This window comes from Scardinius erythrophthalmus (assembly GCF_964197995.2).
Source record: "Scardinius erythrophthalmus genome assembly, chromosome: 22".
Taxonomy (NCBI): domain Eukaryota; kingdom Metazoa; phylum Chordata; class Actinopteri; order Cypriniformes; family Leuciscidae; genus Scardinius; species Scardinius erythrophthalmus.
Genome location: NC_138242.1, coordinates 29726122 through 29751228, shown reverse-complemented (window position 1 = coordinate 29751228; position 25107 = coordinate 29726122). Strand labels below are relative to the sequence as shown.

At 40.7% G+C, this 25107-nt stretch overlaps 1 protein-coding gene across 4 annotated transcripts in view; it reads right to left on the bottom strand.

Annotated features, from left to right (window-relative positions):
* The window catches only part of plekha4 (pleckstrin homology domain containing A4), a 25499-nt gene extending 392 nt beyond the window's left edge, over positions 1-25107 (bottom strand). Inside the window, exons 1-19 of one of the 4 annotated variants that reach the window (XM_081352868.1) lie at positions 24986-25107; positions 9551-9623; positions 9377-9472; positions 8290-8362; positions 8097-8197; positions 7903-8021; positions 7616-7825; positions 6754-6982; positions 6592-6669; positions 6091-6159; positions 5497-5577; positions 5268-5405; positions 4550-4648; positions 4240-4348; positions 4105-4160; positions 3064-3450; positions 2221-2336; positions 1736-1827; positions 1-1519 (exon numbers count right to left, since the gene is read on the bottom strand). The exon at positions 1-1519 is cut by the window's left edge and continues 392 nt beyond it. In XM_081352868.1, coding sequence (XP_081208994.1) covers positions 588-1519; positions 1736-1827; positions 2221-2336; positions 3064-3450; positions 4105-4160; positions 4240-4348; positions 4550-4648; positions 5268-5405; positions 5497-5577; positions 6091-6159; positions 6592-6669; positions 6754-6982; positions 7616-7825; positions 7903-8021; positions 8097-8197; positions 8290-8362; positions 9377-9472; positions 9551-9623; positions 24986-25101 — 3174 coding nt within the window. In that variant the 5' untranslated portion in view covers positions 25102-25107 and the 3' untranslated portion in view covers positions 1-587. Of the gene's footprint in view, positions 1520-1735; positions 1828-2220; positions 2337-3063; positions 3451-4104; positions 4161-4239; positions 4349-4549; positions 4649-5267; positions 5406-5496; positions 5578-6090; positions 6160-6591; positions 6670-6753; positions 6983-7615; positions 7826-7902; positions 8022-8096; positions 8198-8289; positions 8363-9376; positions 9473-9550; positions 9624-9916; positions 10022-20042; positions 20160-24985 lie in introns of those variants that run through there. The other 3 variants (XM_081352869.1, XM_081352870.1, XM_081352871.1) reach the window with 3 other exon arrangements.

Sequence of the window (25107 nt, the reverse complement as noted above, 5' to 3'; positions counted from 1 at the left end):
CAGAAACACGTCCTACTTGCTAAAACCACAGAAAGCTACTGAATTAATAAGCCACAGATGTGTTGTGTTTACTATATTAGACTATAATTGGTCTCACAAATCACAAAGTTGATAACTGATTAATACTCATGTAGAAATGTAAGTAATATTTCCAGGTCAGTTAAAATCCTCAAGAGTTTGTATGCATTCAGAGGTATTACAGTATAATCAGGAGATTTAATGTGCATGTATAAAAAGAAAAAATTCATAGTTGCTAAATGACACATAAATGACCTCAGTGTTTAATCTGCACTGTGACCCATTCTCAAATAAAACTACAGTTCTTGGGTTTCACGTGCAATCTAGTTTTCTGCATCCCTAATCAGACAGGACGCTTTTCTTGGTGCAATGGCACACACAGATCAGCATGATATGATTATATATTTCATGAAGGATTGAAGCTGTTCTGAAGGTAAAGGGAATTTAATTTCCCATCCAATACTTTTATCGTATATCATTCACTATCTATCCACTTCTGACATTCCTAATCTTTTGTGTCTGATTGCCTCTTTCCCTCACTTTCTTCAGCCTCACTAAAACACTCGTATCTACAGGCTTGTGCTGACCACGGTTATCCTCGGCCTGCAGTCCTGGACGAGATGATTTATTACTGAGCTCTTCATGACAGAGCCGTAGACTTTCTTCTCTTTCCCTCTCTTGCACGTGACATCACTTCCTGTTCGACTTGTTCTTGCACTGTACTCCCCATTGACCTCAGTGTGAGACGGTCCAGACTCATTTACGGTGAGGTTTGATGGTTGTGATTCATCTCCACTGGGTTGATCCCTCTGATTCTCATCAGCATCTCCTGATCTGGGCGAGCAAAACTGGATTTCCTCATAAATGCACAGCTCTGGTTTGGATTGGTCAGGGTTGGACGTAAATTGATTGTCAGATGCTGTGATAGGTTGAGCGTCTGGTGGTTGATCGGGCATTTCTTTGAGGTCAGTGCAGCTTTTCCCATTTGTTTGGCCATTATGTGCCTTTTCGAATGTTGTTTTGGGACTCTGGCTCCGCCCACAGTCTCCTCCCACTGGTTTATCAGGCGTTTGATTGGTTCCCTGGTTTGGTTGTTGATGTTCCTCTGTAGAAAGGGATGCTTGAGGTTTTGCTTCGTGAACATAGACCGGGATTAACTCGCACCGTCGGTTATTTGACACAAAGCACTCAGATTTCACATTAGCAGAGACTGACAACTTTTGTCGGTCAGAACTTCTGTTCTTTTTATGAGGTTTGTGTGTTTGATTGTTTCCCTGATGTCCCTTAAACACTGTAAGAGTTGAAATATGATTGATGGAGTGGCTTTCTATGACGATGATATCATTGCAAGATGATTGTTGTGCTGTTTTGTCCTTTATTTTACTGTGCACATTTGCGTCATCACATTGTGGCATTATTGGGTTGGCCGACTCGCTGTTGTAGCTTTTATATTTGCGTCTATCACTGCTGTAGCCGTTGCTCAAGTGTGCAACAGCAGAATCTGGAAAAGAAGAGAAACATGCATTAAAATGAAATTCTTTTATCATTTACAAATTTTGATTGTGCTACTGCATGAGGCTAATATGCATGTGTATTATTTAGAGTTTTGTGGTTTAATTAACACTAATGCTTCTTAAATTCTATCAAAATAGTTTATACCACACAATGCATATGAGCATGCATGTAGAGTGAATGCAAAACAAATGCTTCATGTAACCTGGTGTGTATTTCTGGACATCTGTGTCTTTTTCACTGGCTGTAATAAGTTTCAAGGGATGAATGTCGTCTATGAAGTGCTCTCTGCCTGCACTAAAAGTAAAAGAAAAAGAGAGAGTGATGGAGAAATATTTTTCAGAAGAATATAGTGTCAACATGGATGAGACTGAATGTTTATGAGTGAAAGACAGCAGTAGAATAGAAAAGCTGTTCGGCTAATTTAAAACAAAACTCAGACCGAATTAAACATGTTGTAAAGATAGAGATTTAAAGACATGTGCAACCTAATACATGCACAACATACAGTGCTCAGAGAAATTAAAGATTAAGTGCAATTTTGAAACCATGCATAGTGGAAGCAAAGCATGTATTTGTATCCATGCAAATATATCTTTAAATACTGTCTATATATATATATATTTTTTTTTTTTTCATACTGTAACTGACAGAATTGTTCACGGGTGTAGATGGTGTAAACATCCGTACCTCATGCTTCTGTCTCTTCTATCCGTTCGTCTGAGTTTAGTGTGGTGTTTCTGAGAGCTCATGGCAGCGTCGCAGTCAGACTCAGAGTTTGTAAGGCACAAGGCTTCAGGCTCGAGCTGGAACATGCATTCATGCACACATGCATATAATCATCCACATGTATTATGATTGCACTCAGTCATTAGTTTCCCAGCAGGCTGTGGGTTATTTCAACCACTTGACCCTAACAATGTCAATGCTCTTTCAACATGGAGACCAATCCAGCAACAGTTTAACAACTTTTGGATGTTGTATGGTATAGTGCAGAATTATTGTAACATTTTAAAGTGTAATTTATTCCTGTGATCAAAGCTGAATTTTCAGCATCGTTACTCCAGTCTTCAGTGTCACATGATCCTTCAGAAATCATACCAATATGATGATTTGCTGCTCAAGAAACATTTTTTTATTATTATCAGTGTTGAAAATAGTTCTGCTGCTTATTTTTGGAAATCATAAAACGTTATTTAGGATTATTTGATGAATATAAAGTTCAAAAGAACAGCATTTATTTGAAATGGAAACATTTTGTAACATTATAAAAGTCTTTACTGTGACTTTTGATCAGTTTAATGTGTGTATGCTAAATAAAAGTGTTAAATTCTAAACTTTTGAACAGTAGTGTATAATATTACTTACGAAGAAAAACATTATCATGATTAAAAATGACTTTCATAAATGCCTTGAAAATAAGATTATGAATGTCTGAACCATTCATTTGATATCATAAGGGAGGTACATGTATCTCTACGCAGCAGGAAAAGTGAACAGTATTTAAATATGAAATGAAATAGAAAATTTCACCTCCGTCTGATGGTGTGTCCAGACCTTTCTGTCAGCCAGTGCCTTCTCTCTGGGATTTTGAGGCGGTTTCTCTTGCGGTCCGTCGGCCCAGTGTAAGCGTCTGTTGTCGGCCGTCTCATGCATCGTTCTTCTGGGTTTCCTCTGGCTGTTCCTCAGTCCTGACTGCAGGGGGATCTGCTCAGGATGGGGGTCGTCTACAAAAATGCGCTCTGCGATTAGCGACGACGGAAGGGTAGACGTCACGACTCGGGTCAGACGCAGCGGTTCGTGTGGGACGTCGTGTTCGGCGCTCGGCCTGCTGTCATTGGCAGGGCTCTCTTGGGTCCAACTCTTATAGCTCTGGTGAATCTTCATGTAGTCCTGCTGCTCTGCTTCAGTCACACACTCCTATTACATGAGAAAAAGAGAAAAATATCATGTCTAACAAACTACACATCTTTTAAATCAAACTTTTTAATGCCAAGAACCCCTAAATATGATGATCCGTGAGAGACCCTTTCTTTGTGTGTATGTATCAGTATAAAGTTTATAATGTGTGGTTTGAAGAAATTTTTTTTCAAAATTAGATATTTTTACATCATCATTTGCATGAATTCAAATGAGTAAAATATTATTTAGAAACTATTTGCGATGATTTTTATCCACTATTAGAATAATTTAGATGTAAAAACCTATACAGAAACATTTTCAATGCAGTACAGTGCAAATGTATTTGTATAGCACTTTAGCACATTACTTCTCAATCGCTTCTCACACACACTTCCTGACACAACCCAGCACTGAGAGTGTTATACTGACCCTTTATTTTCTAAAGTTGACATTCATTTTAAGTATTTTGCTCCGATTTTTTTTAATGGATCCCAAGCTCCCTCTTGTGGCCATATTGGGGTTTTTGATGCCAGTTTTAAAAAATCTGACTTAAATGTTCTTCTCCTGCTGTTAATAAAAATGTTCTTAGTTTTCTGCTGTATTTTTTTAAATATGAGCTTATGTACATTTATGCTCAGAGCATTAATGTAAAATGGCTAAAAGTCTCATTACCATGTTGAGGCCTCCTAACTCGCCCTCAAAATAGGGAACGGGTTTTGGCTGAGGAACTGAAGGATAGAAAGAGAAAACGATTTACATAAACGTGCTTAAATGAATGAACATTGACAGACCGACACATTTACTCACCCCCCTGCATCTGTAGACCCAGCAAGGCCATAAAGCGGTTCTTGTTCACCCTCAAACCACACAAGATATCCTCCATCATCCAGAGCTGCCTCTGCGCCTGAATCTGCTCCTGGGGTTATTTGGATTTAAACTTTTGTTTTTAAACATTTAGAAATCTGTAAGTAGTCATTTAGCAGTCTAAAGTCGCTTACAATATCTTTAAACATTGTTAAACTGTTACAGTATAAGTGTTTCTGTATGCTGATGGTGACAGCCAACAAAACATTTATAGGAGCAGAGCATCAAGTGATCTTCTCAAACGTGGCATTACCTGCGGCATCCCGAAGTGGAGGATGTGTTGAAGATGAGAATGGAAAACCGACAGCTCGCTCTCCATCCGTTCATAATCACTCCACAAACTGTCCATCTCCTGATGAAGAGAGGTGTCGCTCGATTATTAATGCATTAATCGTATCTACTAATGTGAGAAACACAGCAAGAAAACAGATGAATTAGTTGATCTTTTTTATACTGGCTTTTCAGTTGCACACACAAAGGCTGCACAATTTGCGGAAAAATCTAATTGTTTTTTTTTTTTGCTAAAAATTGCAATTGGGATTTAAAGTGTATATATGTATATATGTAATTTTATATATATAATAAATATAATTTTATATATTATATAATACATTACAATTGTAAAATTGCAATACTAATATTTAATGGCGGTCTTAATTTTTTGATTTTAAAACGTTAAAGCATTGACCTATTTCTACTGAAAACCGCAGGGAGCTCTTAAAGCTACTCTTTTGTTGATAAGTGCTTCTCATTACAAGTATGTGAGGATTTTGCATTCACAAATGCACATTTAATCTACTCAAACTCAGAGAAGATGCAGATGGAGTTTGTTTACTGTGAACCGAGACGCTGTAAGATCACAGTGCCGCCCTTCACTCTGAAACATGCAGCGCACACATTTAATTAAATCACCCGCGAGTATTTGTGCACGCATAGCACACACACACACACACACACAATCAAAACTGTACCGATGACAAATCACATATTCTGGCTCTGAGTGTAACCAGCTCCTCCTGAAGCAAAGCCTTCTGGGATACTTCCTGCTCTCCAGGTAGTCCGTCTTCCCTCACCAACCATTTGATTTCTAGAGCATGCTCAATGCTTTTCTAAAGAAAGGGACAGAGCAGGCAGGAATATTTGTGTCGTGTTTTTATGCATGCATTATTTGAGTGTGTGTTATCTGTTTGTGTGATAGACCTTATCTGCCTGTAACTGAGCCAGCTGCATAGAGACGGACTGCAGCAGTTTATCACATCCACACAGACGAGTGAGAACCACCTGAAGGACAGGAGGAGGACGACAATGGCTGACAGAAGCTCAACGGGTCAGATCCACAGTTAAGAGGTTTGTAAGAATCTTCCTGAGAGCATTTCTTAAGAAGTTCTTGAATATTTTCTTAATATTTGAAACTCTTTGGAATGTTTGATGTTGGAAACACAACAGTGATCTGATTGCAGTAGTATTCGAGTCAACTGTATACGGATACAATAGCAGTTTTCAAGTCAATAATTACAACAACAAAACAATTGCCACCAAGGGAGCATTTCAGAACACTAGCTACATAAAAAAACATGTATAATGCAAACAATGATCTGTCATGATTATGCTTACTGTAGCATTTTGTTGAATTCGAATTCAGTAACAACTCAACAAAAACTACTTAAATTTTAGATTTTTTTTCAATTACATTATTACGTCATTTTATAATTATGCTTATATTTTTCTTTCTAAAATATTAAAATATCAAAATCTCTCTCACTCTCACACGTTCACACACTACAGTGCACTCACATCTGTATCGGTTTCCAGATCTCTGATTGGCTGAATTTCTCTCTCCATGAGGATGTCTGGTTTACCTGCCTGGATCAAAATTATATCTGATTAGTCATAATTATATCATTAATATGCAATATTATATTTTTCTCTCTAGTGACAGCCATTCAAAAGTAGATGACCATGTATTATTTATTTATTTTGCAAGCTTCATACATTTTTATAGATGTGAAATCTGAATAGCAATTGACTTAAATAGTCAAACAGCATAAATCTTTTAATTTTATTTTTTAAATATCTCAATTTCATTATTACATTAATATAATATTTTAGAGCATGTAATATGCCACACAGAGACCATGTGATAATGTTAAAGAATTGTTATTTTGAGCTGGTTCATTGAAATTTAATGTATTAATTGAATTGTTGAAAAGAACCGATCTGTACTGCATGTGCTGTATAGCAAGGAAAATTCACTTTGAAATGTTCGTAACATCACAGATCACAGATTTGTCTTACCTTGCACATTGCCATGTGTTCAGCCGTGTGGTAGTTGGAAGAGTAGCACACAGAACATGGAAACTCGGGCTGAAAAGGCTGAAACCCAGACAGACAGTTAAAGAAAGCGTGGATTTTGAATATGACCGTATTGGCACATTAGTGTATATTATTTATTTTCACCTGATCGGGCACATGTCCTCTCTCTGTGTAGATGTATGGTGACAGGGGGGCGCTCGAGCAGTTATCAAAGGGCCAAACGTCCGCTCTGCCCATGCCACCGTGACACGGCGACCCATACTGATCTCTGGGAAATGGAGGCTGCTTGAAGGCTGCTTTCGGGTGGTGGAAGGAAAGATGTTCCTCATCTGCATTTACCAAACTTGGAGATTGCTCATTCGCTTCAGCCGTGCTGATAGAGAGAAACAGAGAGCTGATCTTAACGATTTAAGTGGATGAATTGTTTTGAAAATCTGTCACAATGTATTGCTTGGATTGCATAGAGGCTGTTATTGAAGGATGGGACTGAGCAAATGGAAGATATTAAAGCATGTTCACTCATCCCACATCTTTACAGATTTAGATTAGTGGTTCTCAGCTGGTTTTGCTTAATGGCCTAGATTTTACATTGGATATCAAGTGGTGTCCCAACAACCAAAAAAAAAAAAAAAGTAATTAAAATGAATTACCATGAAGTGCATAGACCCAATAATATGCAATAAGCCTGGTTGCGTTTTATGAATTGTTTTTTGCATTGTTTTCCTCTTCAGTTCACGGCCCATCAGACCAGACTCATATTTTTAGGTTGCAACCCACCAGTTGAGAAACACTGACCTATGTACATGATTTATTATGAATACATTAGCAAAAACAGCCTGTTTAATTCAGAAAGAGGTAGAACAAGTCAAAATTACAACTTGTTATGTCACAAGAAACCTTGATGGACCTTAACTAACTTAAAAAAATGCTAGAAAATGTAAGTTATGGTCCTTTTATAGCAAGTTAAAGACAATTTACTGAAGGAGAAGCATCTCAGATCATTTACCTTGGTCTGCTACCATGTCTTCCTCTCAGTTCTGGTGTCTTCATTTTAATTCCCGTCATCTCGTGTTCCAGTAGACTCGGTTCTGTCTGCACCCTGGTCAGTTTTGTTGCGGTCTGGCCATTTCTTTCTGGAAACTGGGTCATGTGCTGGAGCTCCATTGTTTCCGCATTATCTCCCATCTGAGTGAAGTCCTGGAAACTGGCACAGCGTCTAAAGAAGAAAAACAGTACGGTGTATTATAGAATCCATAAAAATGGACTGAAATGGAAAAGAAGTTTGAGGTTCACCTGTTGATCATGTCATCAGCCTCCATGCTTGCTGATTGGCTGAGAGCCCTGACCCAGCCCAACATGTCCTCCTGAGTCTCAGCGCTCATGATGTACGGCCGCATCCCCTGATGAACCACCTAAAAGCACATGTTTACAGTGAGAATATAAGATATGTACTGTACTGTAAGGTTTAAGGGGACGTTCACTCTCACCTTGAATGCATATTTGCGGTTCCTGCACTCTCTAGGTGAGCAGTACAGAATCCTGTAGCTGGGAAGAGGAATACTGCCCAGAACAGACTCCTCACGGCTGTCTGGAAGAAGTCATTTCAGGGAATGAGTCTTTTTGAAATGGAAGATTAATGTACTTAGATAATTTATATATAAAACAATAACATGGTTTTACCTTTATAATAATACAGGCAGAAATTAGAGAGGACAAACCATCTTCTTTTCCATAATTTCAGTCCACTGCTATCCTATAGAAAGAGATATTTATGATCACACACACATCTCTGATAAATATAACCTTGATGTATTTAAAATGCAGCTACACTTCTAAGATGACCATGTTTTTAATTTCTGAATCTGTATTTTATATATTTCTGTGGGCCTTAAAGTAAAACATGTTGGTGGTATAACAAAAAAACGAAATAACATCACAAAGACCCCTGCAGACTGTCAAGGTCTGCTTTAAAGTTTGTTATGTCTAATGTCTAATAAAAAAAATAAAAAATAAAAAAAAAGGTCTGCTTTAAAAATAAATAGTTTGTTTTTTTAGTATTACTTTTTTTCTATATAGCTTTAGTCTTTAGTCTTAGTTAAGGTAATTTTAACTTGTGTCTTGTTTATTTGAGTTTTTGATCTAATTATTTAAATTTTATTTTATTTCTGCTTTATTTTAAATTCTGCAAATCTATCACCAAACGTTTTAGTTTGCAATAACAACACTGGCTTCAATATTTTTTTGTTAAATATATGAAAACAATGTTACATTTACACTCAAACGTATTCAAGGTGCTAGAAAATTTTTCATAGTGTACGAAATCAACGTGAATACAGATATTTATGTAACGAACTTGGTATTTAAAGCTAACATTTTTGTGGTCAAAATTTACAATATTTACATAATGAACAACAAGTGCATCATGAATCCATTTTCCAAACCGTGTTTTTGTCTTATCCCTAATCACTAGGGTACACCAAAATTAAGTGTTTATATTCGGATTATTTTTATTTTATTGGTTACCGCAGCGGAGTAGCTCAGTAGCTGCGCGACTCATCATTATAGTCAGAGAGAAGTAGATCCGGCAAAAATATTCTTCCGCAAGACGCGTGCATTGCATGCAGTTTTGTTTATTAACACTACAGGCTAGAGCGCCAAAAGTTACGGACAGCAGCTTTAAAGTAAAACCTAAACATGTTTTAAGATATTTGTTAAGTATTTCTCCGAGATCTTACACCAATGGTCAGTATTGTGCACTAAACGTTACCCTCTTGTACAGCCATCCTCTGATCACCACAGGGCAGTTGGGGTCTCTTTTTGCCGCTTGACATCTCTTTCCAAACGTCTGCACTTTGTCGTGACACTGCACATATATAATCACACAAACTGTGTCATTGGGTTTGAAAAATTCTACCTGTGTTTGTGTAAAAATGTGATTCACCTTGTCTCTGATTGGCAGAAAGGAGACTGTGGCGCTGCTGGAGGCCTGACTGACTCTGTCCTGATCCTCCATCCTAGAGACAACAGCGATGGACACCGAATGAATCATCAATAAACGTCAAGCTGTTCAGGTTAGCCAAGTTTGCTGTTAAACCACAATTTTGGATTTAAATGTCACATAGGCCTGGTTCCTGGTTATGGTTTTTCGAATATTACCTCTCATGCTGGGTGTTATATAGCTGTTTGTGAATGTAAACGTTCTGCAAAGTTGTAAAGTCGAAAGTCTACGATAAATAAAGTTATTGTCTCCCAAAAGAGAGAATCGACTCTGAACTGCAAACGAGTCTTTTTTTTTTTTTTTTTTTACCTGCAAACGAGTCAGACGGGGGGGTTGAGAATGAAAAGAGGACAGTAGTAGGGAGGTTAAGTGACTTTTGACTTCAAGTCATGATGCAAAGGTCCCCTTTGGTATGGAAGTACCTTAGGGCCATAGAAATAAATTTATCCTAAGACACACGTGAGATCACATTTTGTATCTTATATACGCACATTTTTTAAAAATGGCCGCCGACCATACTTGAGAGGCCCATATCTTTGCTTCTGTTATAGCTATAATGACAAATTTGGTATCAACGTGTACATTTTTGGGGTCAAGGAGTCCAATAAAATAGGTTCCAAGACTAAAAAACAATAATGTTGTCCTTACCATGACAATTGGAGGTGAAGTATGCAATTTTTTATTAAAAAACACATGCCAAACACACAGTGTTTCGTGGGAGGTGGGAGGTTTTTTCCTAAAATGTTCGATTTTGACATCTTAATTTCAAAAGGCTATATCTTAAAAGTGATAAAAGATAGAGACTTTCTGTAAATTAGAGAAATATTAAGGAAGACCCAAAGTTTATGTAGGGATTACATTTCCCCATCTAATTTGCATATTATGACGTCATTATGGTGGCGGCCATCTTGGATTATAGAATTCTCATGAAAAGTCACGTTTAAATGATAAAATGATCAAATGCAGCACTTCTTTCCCCCCAAAATGTCCCTCACCTTCTGTATGCTATATTGCACAATACTGAATGCTCAGGTAAATAGTAAGTAGTAAACAAACTGTGTAAATCATTACTAATAAATGGTAGAAACAAACCGAATGCAAGTAGCGGTTGGCCTTTTGCTGTAGAGATTTTCTATTTACTACTTATAGTAAATCATCCTCATTGGCCAAGTACTCAAAAGCCGGCATTCCCATCAGCTTGCGATAGACTATGCATAATAGCCCCTCTGCCCAGTGTCACACCGTCTCTGCTCCTGCTGGGAGCAGCACGGCCAGATCTGCCTCGCGCACGCGCCGAGTGTGCACAGCTCGGACTACTGTCATTGTCATTGCGACTCCCCACCCTGCCTCCACCTTGCCCCCTAACTGTCCTATGAATACTTCGACCTCGTCTAACATACCCAGTGGCATTAGACAAACAAAGTCTCCACCACAATACTGTCGCCACGATTGTGGAGAGGCACACACGGTAAAAATCTCCCGCCTCGTTCCCCACAACACTAACACGCCTGCTAACTTCGCGATGAACACTCCGACCCCGAGAAACATTGTTCCCACCACTGACATTGGGTAAAGGACCATCTAAATTGGGCAAAGGATTCACCGTTTGTGCTTGGTGTAGGGCTATACTTTCACTTTCAGAATCAGGCAGATATTCCCCTTCATCAGGGTCCACGAATAGAAGACCCAACACTTCATTGCGGGTAAGCTTTATTGATGCCATTAGATATAATAATAATAATAATAATAATAATAATAATATAATGCAAATACTCGCTGACGTTGACAATATTGCTCTGATAAAATGGCTCACTCGCACACTAGCTCCGCTTTTGTTCGCACTGATTCAATGCACTCTAGCTCGAAGATTTTGTATAGAAGCATGACGTTTTTTTGAGTCGCGGATGAAGTATGACATGTCTGCCATCTAATGGAGGGTAGGTTGAACGAAATTTGACACCCTATTTGACAAAATCGGCCGTTTTATTCAGTGGACTGCCTGAGGTGGGACCACGACACCAATCTGCTCCTAGTGACTGATCACTGAATTCGCTATATCTATGCTAAATGTTTTCAAGTGGTCATATGACACACATTCCTCTTTTATGCATGGCCTCCACCAGATATCTACTACCACTTTGCTGGTGTAGTTTCATTGCCAGATATAGCGAAGCTGGTGTTTCCCTCTCTCTTATGTGACGAGGAACACTGCCATGTTTCTTGGATCTGCATCTTACAGAGTTGAAAATTATTTGCTGCCCAATGGATGTTGCAGCCTGGAACTTCTCAGGTCCAGGAGGTGGCTGATCAATACCTGATCCATCAAGAAGCATGTGTAAGAACGATCTCAGCATGGGAGGGATAGAATCAGCTTCACAGGAAGTTGAGAAGGCACCTGTAAAAGCATGCTTCATGGGGAGATACTCTTGCCGAAGGATTTTGGCTGCTTTGAAGATGATGGAGACATCGGTAGAAGTGTTGTTTTTCATGTTAGCAACAGCTTTGCTCAGGTCATCATCAAATACAATGGACCAGACACGATTTATTTGTACTGATCTGATGTCAGGAATCAGGCGTTCAATATCCTTCCGAAGGCGTGTGGTGTTGCATTTGATGTTTGGAAATCCAAGATCAGCAATGCGCTCGTCATAGAGGGCTGTCAAGTCAGACATTGCCAGTGATTCCCCTGAGCAACGATAGTCCATGATGTATTCGAGCAACTCATTGAGGACATGTGCTCTGATGACCTGAGTTGCATTACTTTCAGTTGAGTCACATCCAACAGTTTCTGCTTTTCTATAGAGCCTAGTCAGGCATGGACGATGATAAACAGCATTAATAGCAACCATGTCACCAGCAGCTAGTTCAGCCAATAGATGCCTGTCACCCACCACCTGAGCACATTCTTTCACTTTTCTATCCAAGCCAAGGGTGGCAGCCCTCCTCAGTTCCTTTTTTTTGCCCACTTCACCACAGAAGAGACACAGTTTATCAAATGGTTCACATGATGATGTTGAGGGTCTGGGTAAAGCGAGTGTGGTGGACTTGTCACTCATGCGCCATGTTTTTACTGGACTCACAGACTCTTCATGCTTTTCATGCCCGATAGGACTCCTTCTTCAGCTTGACGGCATCCCTTACTTCCGGTGTCCACCACCGGGTTCGGGGATTGCCTCCTCGACAGGCACCTGAGACCTTACGGCCATAGCTCCGAGCGGCCGCTTCGACAATGGAGGTGGAGAACATGGTCCACTCGGACTCAATATCTCCAGCCTCCCTCGGGATCCGGTCGAAGCTCCACCGGAGGTGGGAGTTGAAGATCTCTCTGACAGGAGACTCGGTCAAACGTTCCCAGCAGACAGTACGCTTGGGTCTGTCGAGTCTGTCCAGCTTCCTCCCCCGCCATCGGATCCAACTCACCACCAGGTGGTGATCAGTTGACAGCTCCACCCCTCTCTTTACCCTCTCTTGGAGTGTCCAAAACATACGGCCGCAGGTCAGATGAAATGACCACAAAGTCGATCATCGACCTACGGCCTAGGGTGTCCTGGTGCCACATGCACTGATGGACACCCTTATGCTTGAACATGGTGTTCGTTATGGACAAACTGTAACTAGCACAGAAGTCCAATAACTAAACACCGCTCGGGTTCAGATCAGGGGGGCCGTTCCTCCCAATCACGCCACTCCAGGTGTCACTGCCACTGCCCACGTGGGCATTGAAGTCCCCCAGTAGAACGACGGAGTCCCCAGTTGGAGCACTTTCCAGCACCCCTCCCAGAGACCCAAAGAAGGCCGGGTACTCTGCACTGCCGTTTGGCCCGTAGGCACACACGACAGTGAGAGACCTATCCCCGACCCGAAGGCGCAGGGAAACGACCCTCTCGTTCACCGGGGTGAACTCCAACACATGGCGGCTGAGCTGGGGGTCTATAAGCAAACCTACACCAGCCCGCCACCTCTCACCATGGGCAACTCCAGAGTGGTGAAGAGTCCATCCTCTCTCGAGGAGTGTGGTTCCAGAGCCCAAGCCGTGCGTAGAGGTGATCCCGACTATCTCTAGTCGGAACCTCTCAACCTCACGCACAATCTCAGGCTCCTTCCCCGCCAGTGAGGTGACGTTTCACGTCCCTAGAGCTAGCTTCCATGTCCAGGGATCGGGTTGTCGAGGCCCCCGCCTTCGACTGCCGCCCGATCCTCTCAGCACTGACCCCCTTACGGTCCCTCCTGCAGGTGGTGAGCCCATGGGAAGGCGGCCCCACGTCACTCCTTCGGGTTGAGCCCGGCCGGACCCCGTGGGGGGAGGCCCGGCCACCAGGCGCTCGCATACGAGCCCCAACCCCGGGCCTGGCTCCAGGGTGGGGCCCCGGCTGCGCCATACCGTGCGACGTCACGGTCCTCGGTTTAAGAGGGATCTTTTTTCAATCTTTAGGGCGGACTGACATAGGAAGCATAAACTCCAGTCACGGCATTCCATTATGGCTAATCTGAAAAAAGAAATTAAGTTGCTTTAACATCATAAGAGAGATAATATGAGCATTAACAAGCATTCGCAAAAGTAAAAAATATCAAATAATGAAGCTAGCTAACTAGCTAGCAACATGTAGGCTATGTGCTTGCTTCAATAAAAATGACACTAACTAGTCACTAGCTAGTTATGATGAAGCTAACTAGTTACTAGCGACCTAGTTATAATGAAGCTAACTAGTTACTAGCTAGCTAGTTACTAGTTATCTAACATTAAAAGCATTTTTCTATTTAATGAGGAAGTCATACGAACCTCAAAGTGTTAACCTGTCACCTCTGACCTTCAACAGCTGTCACAGCTCCTGGTGCAGATGGGATGTGTTGTTGCAGGAACTGATTTGCTATAGGCTACAACTGACTGGTCGAAATCTCATGCTACTTAGGACAAATGTAATGTACAGAAGTAGCTGCACTGCTTAAATACAAAATTAAAGTTTTTGAAGGAAAAGATAAGTAAAGTCACTCTGATGACACAATTTTTATGTGAAATGTGCATATTTACCCCCAATTGTCATGGTATGGGGAAAATTTTAGTTGTTTTAAACTTGAAACCAATTTTATTGGATTCCTTGACCCCAAAAATGTACACTTTGACACCAAATTTGTCATTATAGTGATAACAAAAGCAAAGATATGGGCTCTAGAGTATTTTCGGCGCATTGGCGGCCATTTTTGAAAAAACCTGTTTATTTCTGATACAAAGTGTGATCTCACTTGTGTCTTAGGATAAATTTATTTGTATGACCCTAAGGTACTTCCATACCAAAGACGACCTTTGCATCATGACTTGAAGTCAAAGGCCTATTTTTTGGGCTTAACCTCCCTACTACAGAGTCTTTTTATTATTATTTATTAGAACAAAACTGTGTGGTCCAATAAATGCAGTGCCACATTTAATACCATCTATATTAGAGCACTGGGCATTGCAAAGATTTTTGAATTCGTGCTTAATATTTTCTAAACAAGTATTTATTTCCAGTTGAATTTTCTGATTTCCCATGGGCCCCCCCTCACTGGTTATTTGTCCCCCCTGTGCCCCCCCATTTATAAAATCCTGGAATCGCCCCTGGCTGGTAGGTCACATGATAATGACAAAATGGCGGATGTAGCAACTGTGGCTCAAGTTAAAGCAACACCATGTAGTTTTTCAACCTTCATAATATATTTCCAAGACCCTTGTGATGGTACATCGACTTAAAATAGGTTGAATGACATGTCTGCCATAGCCTGACGGGGTCTGTATCGCTTGTACTGGCACTACGGAGGTTCGGGTTTTACGGCATACCTCACTCATCTGGTAGCTAGTAAACGCTAACATGCTAGTTTTCGATGAAAAAATAAAACCCATGAAATTATTTTCATATATGCCACCAGTGTTTCCCCTACAATGTATTAAGCAGCGGCGCAGCGCCGCCGCTGGATTTTCAGCGCCGCTGCAAAATCTTCACATGAACAATAATATCACGACATTCACTTACACAAGTTGCCATAAAAGGGGCCGTTCACATTCACGTTCACATGCAAATATTTCAAATGTGGGCGCGCGGCAAGTGCGCTCATAATAGAAGCAACGCGGCGCGCACGTTTTCAGCATGGACAGATCAAAAGGTTTTCAGGCGCGCCTCTGTTCATGGTTGGCATAGCAACGACAGACGCCACGGGAGAGCGAGCAAGCGCTTGTGCAAAGGAGAAAGCGGTACGAACTTTTCTCCGTTGAAGTCTATGGGGTCGCTGTGTCCATTTTTTTTACTGTCTATGGAAAATATCCCGTCCGTGTTCGGCGATAAGGTTTCATTCTCGCGCAGCTTGTTTTAGTAACTTCACGTGCGAGTCTTTTCCGCTCCGTGTTTGCGCCGCGCTCTCGGTTCCGTGTGTGTGTGTGAGTGTGTGTCGGCGCACTGCGCTCTCTGCTCAATGTTCCACTCCATGTTTGCGATGCGCGTTCTGCTCTGTCGTTAACGGCCCAAACGCTCCAATCATGTACCGATCACGCACTGGAAAAGCAAAGTCCGCTCAAATAACGTGAAATTTCTCAGTAGTAGACTTCTGTTTGCTGAGCTGGTATAAGTTAGCCATGCATGGTAAAATTACCTTCTCTGATCACATACTCTGGTAATAATAGCTTTGTATGACTATACTTTATTTTGATAATTAGTCAAAAATAAATCTGTTAAATCTTAGTATGTTGCATACAGAGATTTCTCGGCGACGTCATCACTGCTTGCGCACGCATCCAGGAGGCAGAAAGACCCGCGGTCTTCGTACTGGAGTAAAGGGTTTAGGCTAGTAGCATACAGTAGTGGTGGTGTTGTCTCTAAGTCAAAATACCAAGGAGTTGTTGCGTAATTTATTTACATGCAGGCCTATCTGTTGTGTTTTATCTGCTCATTTAAATTATACATGTTGCAAGTAGTTCCAAATCTAGGCAAATGGAAGAGTGGGACAGAAGGAGGAAGTTGTATGTTATATTCTTTCTATTCATAATTTGACGAGCTGCACATGACCACATAGCACGTAGTTGTAGGCATCAAGGGATTTGTACGCTTTAATAATTTCTCTTGTATACACACACTTGCTTGAATAAGATAATTATGGCTATATATAAGGCCATACAATTGCTGGCCACTTCTTGTCATCCACAATCCAAAGATCGTCATGTATTGCGTAGGGATCCGGCAAGATCTCACCATTGCTGAGAGTAAGTTTTATTTATTCTTTTTGCGGCGTAGTTTTTCACCTATATTTAACAGCGCTTCGTCAGAAGTATAAATACAACAGCCGTTTTTTAAATCCTATCCAATGGTTAAAAGGAAAGGAGTAAACACGGTCACTAGTAGGTTGTGACGGCTGTCAATCAAAATGTGGAGCGGTGTATTCGTTCCATGTGTTTCCTGATAATTTGGTAAATTTAAATTTAACAGAATTTATCAACTTGTTGCCTACTGTGGTTGTTTTAATTCACATCCTTTCTAAAAAAATTAATATATTCTTAATATATAAGACTGTCAATGATCTAATTTCATGTTTTATATTTTGTTCATTGTTTATTTTGTTGGGTTTTAGTTGGAGTTGGTCAGAACTGTTTAAAAAAAAAAATATATATATATATATATATATATATGCGCATGATGCCTGCTGCCTTTGGACTTAGTGATGTTGAATTTAAATGACATGTAAAATAAAGACATGTTATGTTACATAGTGATGTAATGGTGTTTTCTGGAAGGAAAGGAACTAAAGAACAAAGAATTTTTATCAGCTGAAAGGCAGAATACAAATGTTTTTAGTAAACTAGATAAACATTATATAACAGTTTCAGGTTATGTTTTGGTGTTGGTGTCCCACATTGTCCCACACAAACTTATAATCGTCCCACATTTGGTTTGTTTGATGGTGGTCACCCTAATTACATTACTAACTTAGTCTAACATGATAATTCATACATACATCACAGTATGTCCGGATTTTGATTCGTAAACAGTTGGACGTTTTACATAATGTTATATTAATATGAAACACAAACAAACAGATCCAACTCTGAAATTGCAGTTTATTATTGAGTGAACAAGAAATTACAAACAATGCGAAATCTACGTTAATTACAATGTTCTTTTACAGAACTCGGCATAACAGCTAGCGGTTTTCTGCCTCCTGGATGCGCGCGCATCCGGTATTGTTTGTATACAAGAAACCCGTGTATAGAACTGAATGAAGAATAATATATTGATGTTTTATATTTTAATATAGGGCTATTTTCTGTCCAATTTGTGTGGACATTTTTCTTTTTTCCCCCTTTTTTGTGTGTTTGATTTAATTAGTGATTCTACATTTAAATATTGATGATTACAAGTTTGGAGGAAATGCAATTAATTGCGATTAATCACAGCAAATTGTGCGATTAATTAGTTATTTTTTTAATCGATTCCCAGCCGTAATATATATATATATATATATATATATATATATTTTTTTTTTTTTTACATAGTGCCCCTTTCTTACATTTGAGCCTCAAAATGTATGTCTCAAAATGTCCATTTCTATCCACAAAACTTGCCAGAAGTCATGGTTTAAGGGGTTATTAAAAAAAAAATCTTCCGGGGGTGCATGCCCCCGGACCCCCCGCGAGCGGCTTGGTAACAACCTCCGGCACGTAACAGCACCGCTGCTGGAAAAATGTATAGGGGAAACACTGGCCACTGTACCTGGGATTAAGACATTTCACACGCAACGCAGGCAGTCTGCCCAAGACGTGAGAACTCCTCATGCAGAGTTCGGGGGTATCGGCTTGTCAACAAATGCACGTGTATCCCCTGGTGTAACCATGACAGATTTTACGACAGTAGTAGAAGACGATACTGTTTCCCAACTGTAGAGGGGCCCCGAGAGCAAAACTTACATGGTGTTGCTTTAAAGCATGACTGGTGTGTAGTGTGGTGTGAAACATGGTTAATTGTTCAGAGATTCAGCTTCTGTTGATCATTCGCCTTGTTTTATCACACTAATAGTTGCTGAGTTAATATCTGGCCACAATGAGCCAGTTGCTCAATAGGTTTTGTGAAACATCTTATCACAATCTTGCACTCATTCATTCTCTTGCTGTTATTGTGTACATAGACCTCATCCATCTGTCCTCTCTAGTAACTCTGAAAACTACTGCTGTAATCACTGTATAGTGTTGTGAAAGTCCAGTCCATTTTTTTCTTCTTCATGTCATTCCTTTATGCCCACTGACATTCTTTACTCATTTATCAGAATAACTGAACTATTGTACTGATGCAAACTAGATTTTTACATTTGAAGAAAAATTTGAGTGGTGCTGTGCAGTATTCAATGCTAGGGTCTTCCTAATGTTTTAAGTGGGTTTGATATGCAGTTGCTGGGTTGTTCTGAGTTTTGCAGTGTGGTCACTAGAATGTTCTACGTGATTATGAGTGTTGCTATGCAGTTGCAGAGGTGTTGTGGGAGGTTTTGAGTGATTTTTCAATGTGGTTGCTGGGATGTTTTGAGTGGATGTTAATGTGTTTCTAAGCAGTTGCTATAGTTGTTTTGAGTGATTGCTAGTGTGTTGCTAAGCAGTTGCTAGGGGTGTTCTTAGTGGTTGTTAGTGTGTTGCTATGCAGTTGCTGGGGTGTTGTGAGTGGTTGTTAGTGTGTTGTTAAGCAGTTTCTATGGGTCTTTTGAGTGGTTGTAACTTGTTAATGTGTTGCTAAGCAGTTGCTATAGTTGTTTTGAGTGATTGCAAGTGTGTTGCTAAGCAGTTGCTATGGGTGTTCTGAGTCGTTGTTAGTGTGTTGCTATGCAGTTGCTGGGGTGTTGTGAGTGATTGCAAGTGTGTTGCTATGCAGTTGCTATGGGTGTTCTGAGTGGTTGTTAGTGTGTTGCTATGCAGTTGCTGGGGTGTTGTGAGTGGTTGTTAGTGTGTTGCTAAGCAGTTGCTAGGGGTGTTCTGAGTGGTTGTTAGTGTGTTGCTAAGCAGTTGCTATGGGTGTTTTGAGTGGTTGTAATTTGTTAGTGTGTTGCTATCCAGTTGCTGGAGTGTTTTTTGTGTTGGTATGGTAATTCAAAAGACTCTACCCCTAAGTCTCTGATTAATCTTTCTTGCAAGTGAAATTGTAAGCCACACACAGCTTTCCTCAACAAGACACACAACTTGAGGAATTATTCATATATGACGCACAAACGCTGCAGGACAACGCACATACTGTTAGTGCTTAGGGTTAGTGACTTCAACAAGACCCTAACCATAAGTATAAGAAATAGTAATGTTGTCTGACTTGGCAAACACCAATAATAGAAAAGTACATTCTCATTCAAAGAACAAAGTAATCACAAGTAAGTCACAACATGTGGTGTTAGTTCAGAAGCTCACTACATGCACAAGTTTCAACTGCACAGATGAAGTACTAACCCAGCTCAAGGATCTCAGCTAGTAAAGTGCTCCAGATATGACCGATATCCTTACAAACTTTATAGAACAGCTCAAGAAGTCTTGCACGTGTCTGTCTTCATGCTATTCTGGGTGCTGCTGACCCTTAACTTAGAGTGACACATAACAGCTGTTTTGCCCTGACTGACCACTGGACGGGTTCACAGAGTACGTGAAAGAGAGAGAGTAGAATTAGAAGAATGAATGATCACAGTTGTTGCTGCTCAGTGCAGCTGATCTGCATGAACTCTGGCAGCAACAGTCAATATAACAGTTGCTGGGTTGTTCTGAGTGGTTGTGAGTGTGTCACTATAAGTGGTTGCTGGGTTGTTCTGAGTGGTTGTGAGTGTGTCACTATATGCAGTTGCTGGGTTGTTCTGAGTGGTTGTGAGTGTCGCTATAAGCGGTTGCTGGGTTGTTCTGAGTGGTTGTGAGTGTCGCTATAAGCGGTTGCTGGGTTGTTCTGAGTGGTTGTGAGTGTGTTGCTACTGTATATGCGGTTGCTGGGTTGTTCTGAGTGGTTGTTGTGAGTAGGGCTGGCCGATATATTGCATGACATATTGACATTGTTAGGCGCATCTCTTCAGTAAAGCCGGTTCCTTGAGTAAATCGCCATCACCTGCTTTCAGATGGAGCGGCATTTACAACACAGAGCCGTAGTTAACTGACAAGCTGAGCCATATCGCATTAATTATCGCGGACGTATCGTAATCTAGTGTGTTGCTATATGCGGTTGCTGGGTTGTTCTGAGTGGTTGTAAGTGTCGCTATAAGTGGTTGTTGCTGGGTTGTTCTGAGTGGTTGTGAGTGTGTTGCTACTATAAGTGGTTGCTGGGTTGTTCTGAGTGGTTGTGAGTGTCGCTATAAGTGGTTGCTGGGGTGTTCTGAGTGGTTGTGAGTGTCGCTATAAGTGGTTGCTGGGTTGTTCTGAGTGGTTGTGAGTGTGTTGCTATAAGTGGTTGCTGGGGTGTTCTGAGTGGTTGTGAGTGTCGCTATAAGTGGTTGCTGGGTTGTTCTGAGTGGTTGTGAGTGTGTCGCTATAAGTGGTTGCTGGGGTGTTCTGAGTGGTTGTGAGTGTCGCTATAAGTGGTTGCTGGGGTGTTCTGAGTGGTTGTAAGTGTCGCTATAAGCGGTTGCTGGGTTGTTCTGAGTGGTTGTGAGTGTGTCACTATATGCAGTTGCTGGGTTGTTCTGAGTGGTTGTGAGTGTCGCTATAAGCGGTTGCTGGGTTGTTCTGAGTGGTTGTGAGTGTCGCTATAAGCGGTTGCTGGGTTGTTCTGAGTGGTTGTGAGTGTGTTGCTACTGTATATGCGGTTGCTGGGTTGTTCTGAGTGGTTGTTGTGAGTAGGGCTGGCCGATATATTGCATGACATATTGACATTGTTAGGCGCATCTCTTCAGTAAAGCCGGTTCCTTGAGTAAATCGCCATCACCTGCTTTCAGATGGAGCGGCATTTACAACACAGAGCCGTAGTTAACTGACAAGCTGAGCCATATCGCATTAATTATCGCGGACGTATCGTAATCTAGTGTGTTGCTATATGCGGTTGCTGGGTTGTTCTGAGTGGTTGTAAGTGTCGCTATAAGTGGTTGTTGCTGGGTTGTTCTGAGTGGTTGTGAGTGTGTTGCTACTATAAGTGGTTGCTGGGTTGTTCTGAGTGGTTGTGAGTGTCGCTATAAGTGGTTGCTGGGGTGTTCTGAGTGGTTGTGAGTGTCGCTATAAGTGGTTGCTGGGTTGTTCTGAGTGGTTGTGAGTGTGTTGCTATAAGTGGTTGCTGGGGTGTTCTGAGTGGTTGTGAGTGTCGCTATAAGTGGTTGCTGGGTTGTTCTGAGTGGTTGTGAGTGTGTCGCTATAAGTGGTTGCTGGGGTGTTCTGAGTGGTTGTGAGTGTCGCTATAAGTGGTTGCTGGGGTGTTCTGAGTGGTTGTAAGTGTCGCTATAAGTGGTTGTTGCTGGGTTGTTCTGAGTGGTTGTGAGTGTGTTGCTACTATAAGTGGTTGCTGGGTTGTTCTGAGTGGTTGTGAGTGTCGCTATAAGTGGTTGCTGGGGTGTTCTGAGTGGTTGTGAGTGTCGCTATAAGTGGTTGCTGGGTTGTTCTGAGTGGTTGTGAGTGTGTTGCTATAAGTGGTTGCTGGGGTGTTCTGAGTGGTTGTGAGTGTCGCTATAAGTGGTTGCTGGGTTGTTCTGAGTGGTTGTGAGTGTGTCGCTATATGCGGTTGCTGGGGTGTTCTGAGTGGTTGTGAGTGTGTTGCTGTATGCAGTTGCTGGGTTGTTCTGAGTGGTTGTGAGTGTGTTGCTGCTATAAGTGGTTGCTGGGGTGTTCTGAGTGGTTGTGAGTGTCGCTATAAGTGGTTGTTGGGTTGTTCTGAGTGGTTGTGAGTGTGTTGCTGTATGCAGTTGCTGGGTTGTTCTGAGTGGTTGTGAGTGTGTTGCTGCTATAAGTGGTTGCTGGGTTGTTCTGAGTGGTTGTGAGTGTGTTGCTATAAGTGGTTGCTGGGGTGTTCTGAGTGGTTGTGAGTGTCGCTATAAGTGGTTGTTGGGTTGTTCTGAGTGGTTGTGAGTGTCGCTATAAGTGGTTGCTGGGTTGTTCTGAGTGGTTGTGAGTGTGTTGCTGCTATAAGTGGTTGCTGGGGTGTTCTGAGTGGTTGTGAGTGTGTTGCTGCTATAAGTGGTTGCTGGGTTGTTCTGAGTGGTTGTGAGTGTGTTGCTATAAGTGGTTGCTGGGTTGTTCTGAGTGGTTGTGAGTGTGTTGCTGCTATAAGTGGTTGCTGGGGTGTTCTGAGTGGTTGTGAGTGTCGCTATAAGTGGTTGTTGGGTTGTTCTGAGTGGTTGTGAGTGTCGCTATAAGTGGTTGCTGGGTTGTTCTGAGTGGTTGTGAGTGTGTTGCTGCTATAAGTGGTTGCTGGGGTGTTCTGAGTGGTTGTGAGTGTCGCTATAAGTGGTTGCTGGGGTGTTCTGAGTGGTTGTGAGTGTGTTGCTGCTGTAAGTGGTTGCTGGGGTGTTCTGAGTGGTTGTGAGTGTGTTGCTGCTGTAAGTGGTTGCTGGGGTGTTCTGAGTGGTTGTGAGTGTCGTTATAAGCGGTTGCTGGGTTGCAGAATCATGCAGCTCTAGTTGTCAGTGTTGCTATGCAGTTTCTGTGGTGTTTTAAGTGGTTGTGAGTGTGTTGCTTTGTAGTTGCTGGCAACGTACTTTAACAATGAACAAGTTTTTTACTGCAGCATTTTTCTGTTTTAAATATTTGTACAGTCAAGTAATGCAAGAATGTGGATGTGGACACTGAGTATTCAAGGTGTAGGAGTGTGTGTGTGTGTGTGTGTGTGTGTGTGTGTGTCTGTAAAATTGTTGCATAATGTCTGTTGTGCAGCACACATACAAATAGAGTCTGTGCAAAACAAAGCATGAACTGTTAGAGGCCTCATGAACGAAACAACAGTCGCTTATTGAGCAATGCTCACTGCTGGGCTAGACAGGATGATCACAACATTTTAGCTTGTGTGAACTGTAAAGATAGAGTTCTTTAGACAGTTTTGTGATAAGGATTATTATTGCACATTAGGCCTATATAATTTCATAACCAGGGGTTGACAAAACATTCTTGAAAAAAATGGCAGTTAGGATGAATTTTCTTATTTTCTTATTTTCTAACTTAAGAATAAAGATAAGAATATTTTGTATTAAAACATTCATTAAAATGTTTATCTTTTTCTTAACATTGTTCTAAAGAACGATTTACATTCCTGAAAGAGAATGTTCTTAAAAATCATTGTTAATAACCTCTTAAAGTTTGGATAACCCCCAACTTGTCTTGATGATGTTTAACGAATTTATTGGCATGAATGGCACAAAAACAGTCAACCATAATTTATTTATTGTTTAATATAGTTAATGTTTAGGGAAAGGGTGCGATACCACTGTTATTGTGCCGTGTCTGGATAAAACTTTATGGTAGGTGGTAAAGTTGAAAAGATCATCTGGGTTTTACTGCAGAAATTAGTTTTCACGATTCTATGTTTTCTGCCAAATAATTTTTCAGATCCAGACTGTCTGTACTGTCATTTTGTAAGTAAAGAAATCTGATATTTGTGTTCATACGATGTCAGTAATTATATGCACGAGTTGCTCGCTATCGTTCTGATATAAGCATCAGCTCGGCAGCAAGAGACCAACAACAGTAGCAGTCTTTATAGAAACAGACACAGGACAGCAAAATGAGAATTGTAAGGCTAATCAGACAAAATATGCATCAAAGTCATTACTGTACACCTGCATTACGTGTGTCTGCACTCACTCGCACTGAATTCCACATTTGAGTGCATTCAGACAGCCAGAGACACTACTATTTGTGTCATGTTCCAGTCATGTTGTGAATAGGATTAAGAAACTTTTTTTTATTTTTTATATATATTATCAATGTTGATAACTCAATGTTGTCCTGCTTCATATTTTTGTGGAAACAGTGTTGCATGTATTTTCAGGATTCTTTGATGAATAAAAAGTTCAAAATAACAGCATTTATTTGAAAAATATATATTTTGGAACATTATAAATGTTTTATGGTCACTTAAGATCATTTTAATGATCCTGCTGAATAAAATGTCCCTGCTGAATAAAAATTACGCTGACCTAAAACCTAAACTCATAAAACCTTTTTTTTTAAAATTGATTATTAATATCATTTATTACATTTTTTGTGTGTTCAGATTTTAAAAAACTATCACATACGCCAAAAAAAAAAAAAATCAGATTTCTGTTGCCAAGCCATAAAGATTGCTATACTATGATAAATAATATTTTCATTACCAGTGTTTAGTACATTGGTTAAATAAGAAGAAGACCACAAGCAAAACAAAACAACTACAAACTACACAAAGAAACCCAGTATCTAGTGTAGTAGATGAAAGAAAAGAATAAAGTGATTTCTTGTACCTGGTCTGTTTTCGGTACCCGACAGCAACTTCCAGCGTCATGGTGTTTTCAGCATCTCTCCCTCTGAGAAACAAACGCTCAGCACAGACCCTGCGGAGGCTCAATCCCTCTTTCATCCCTTT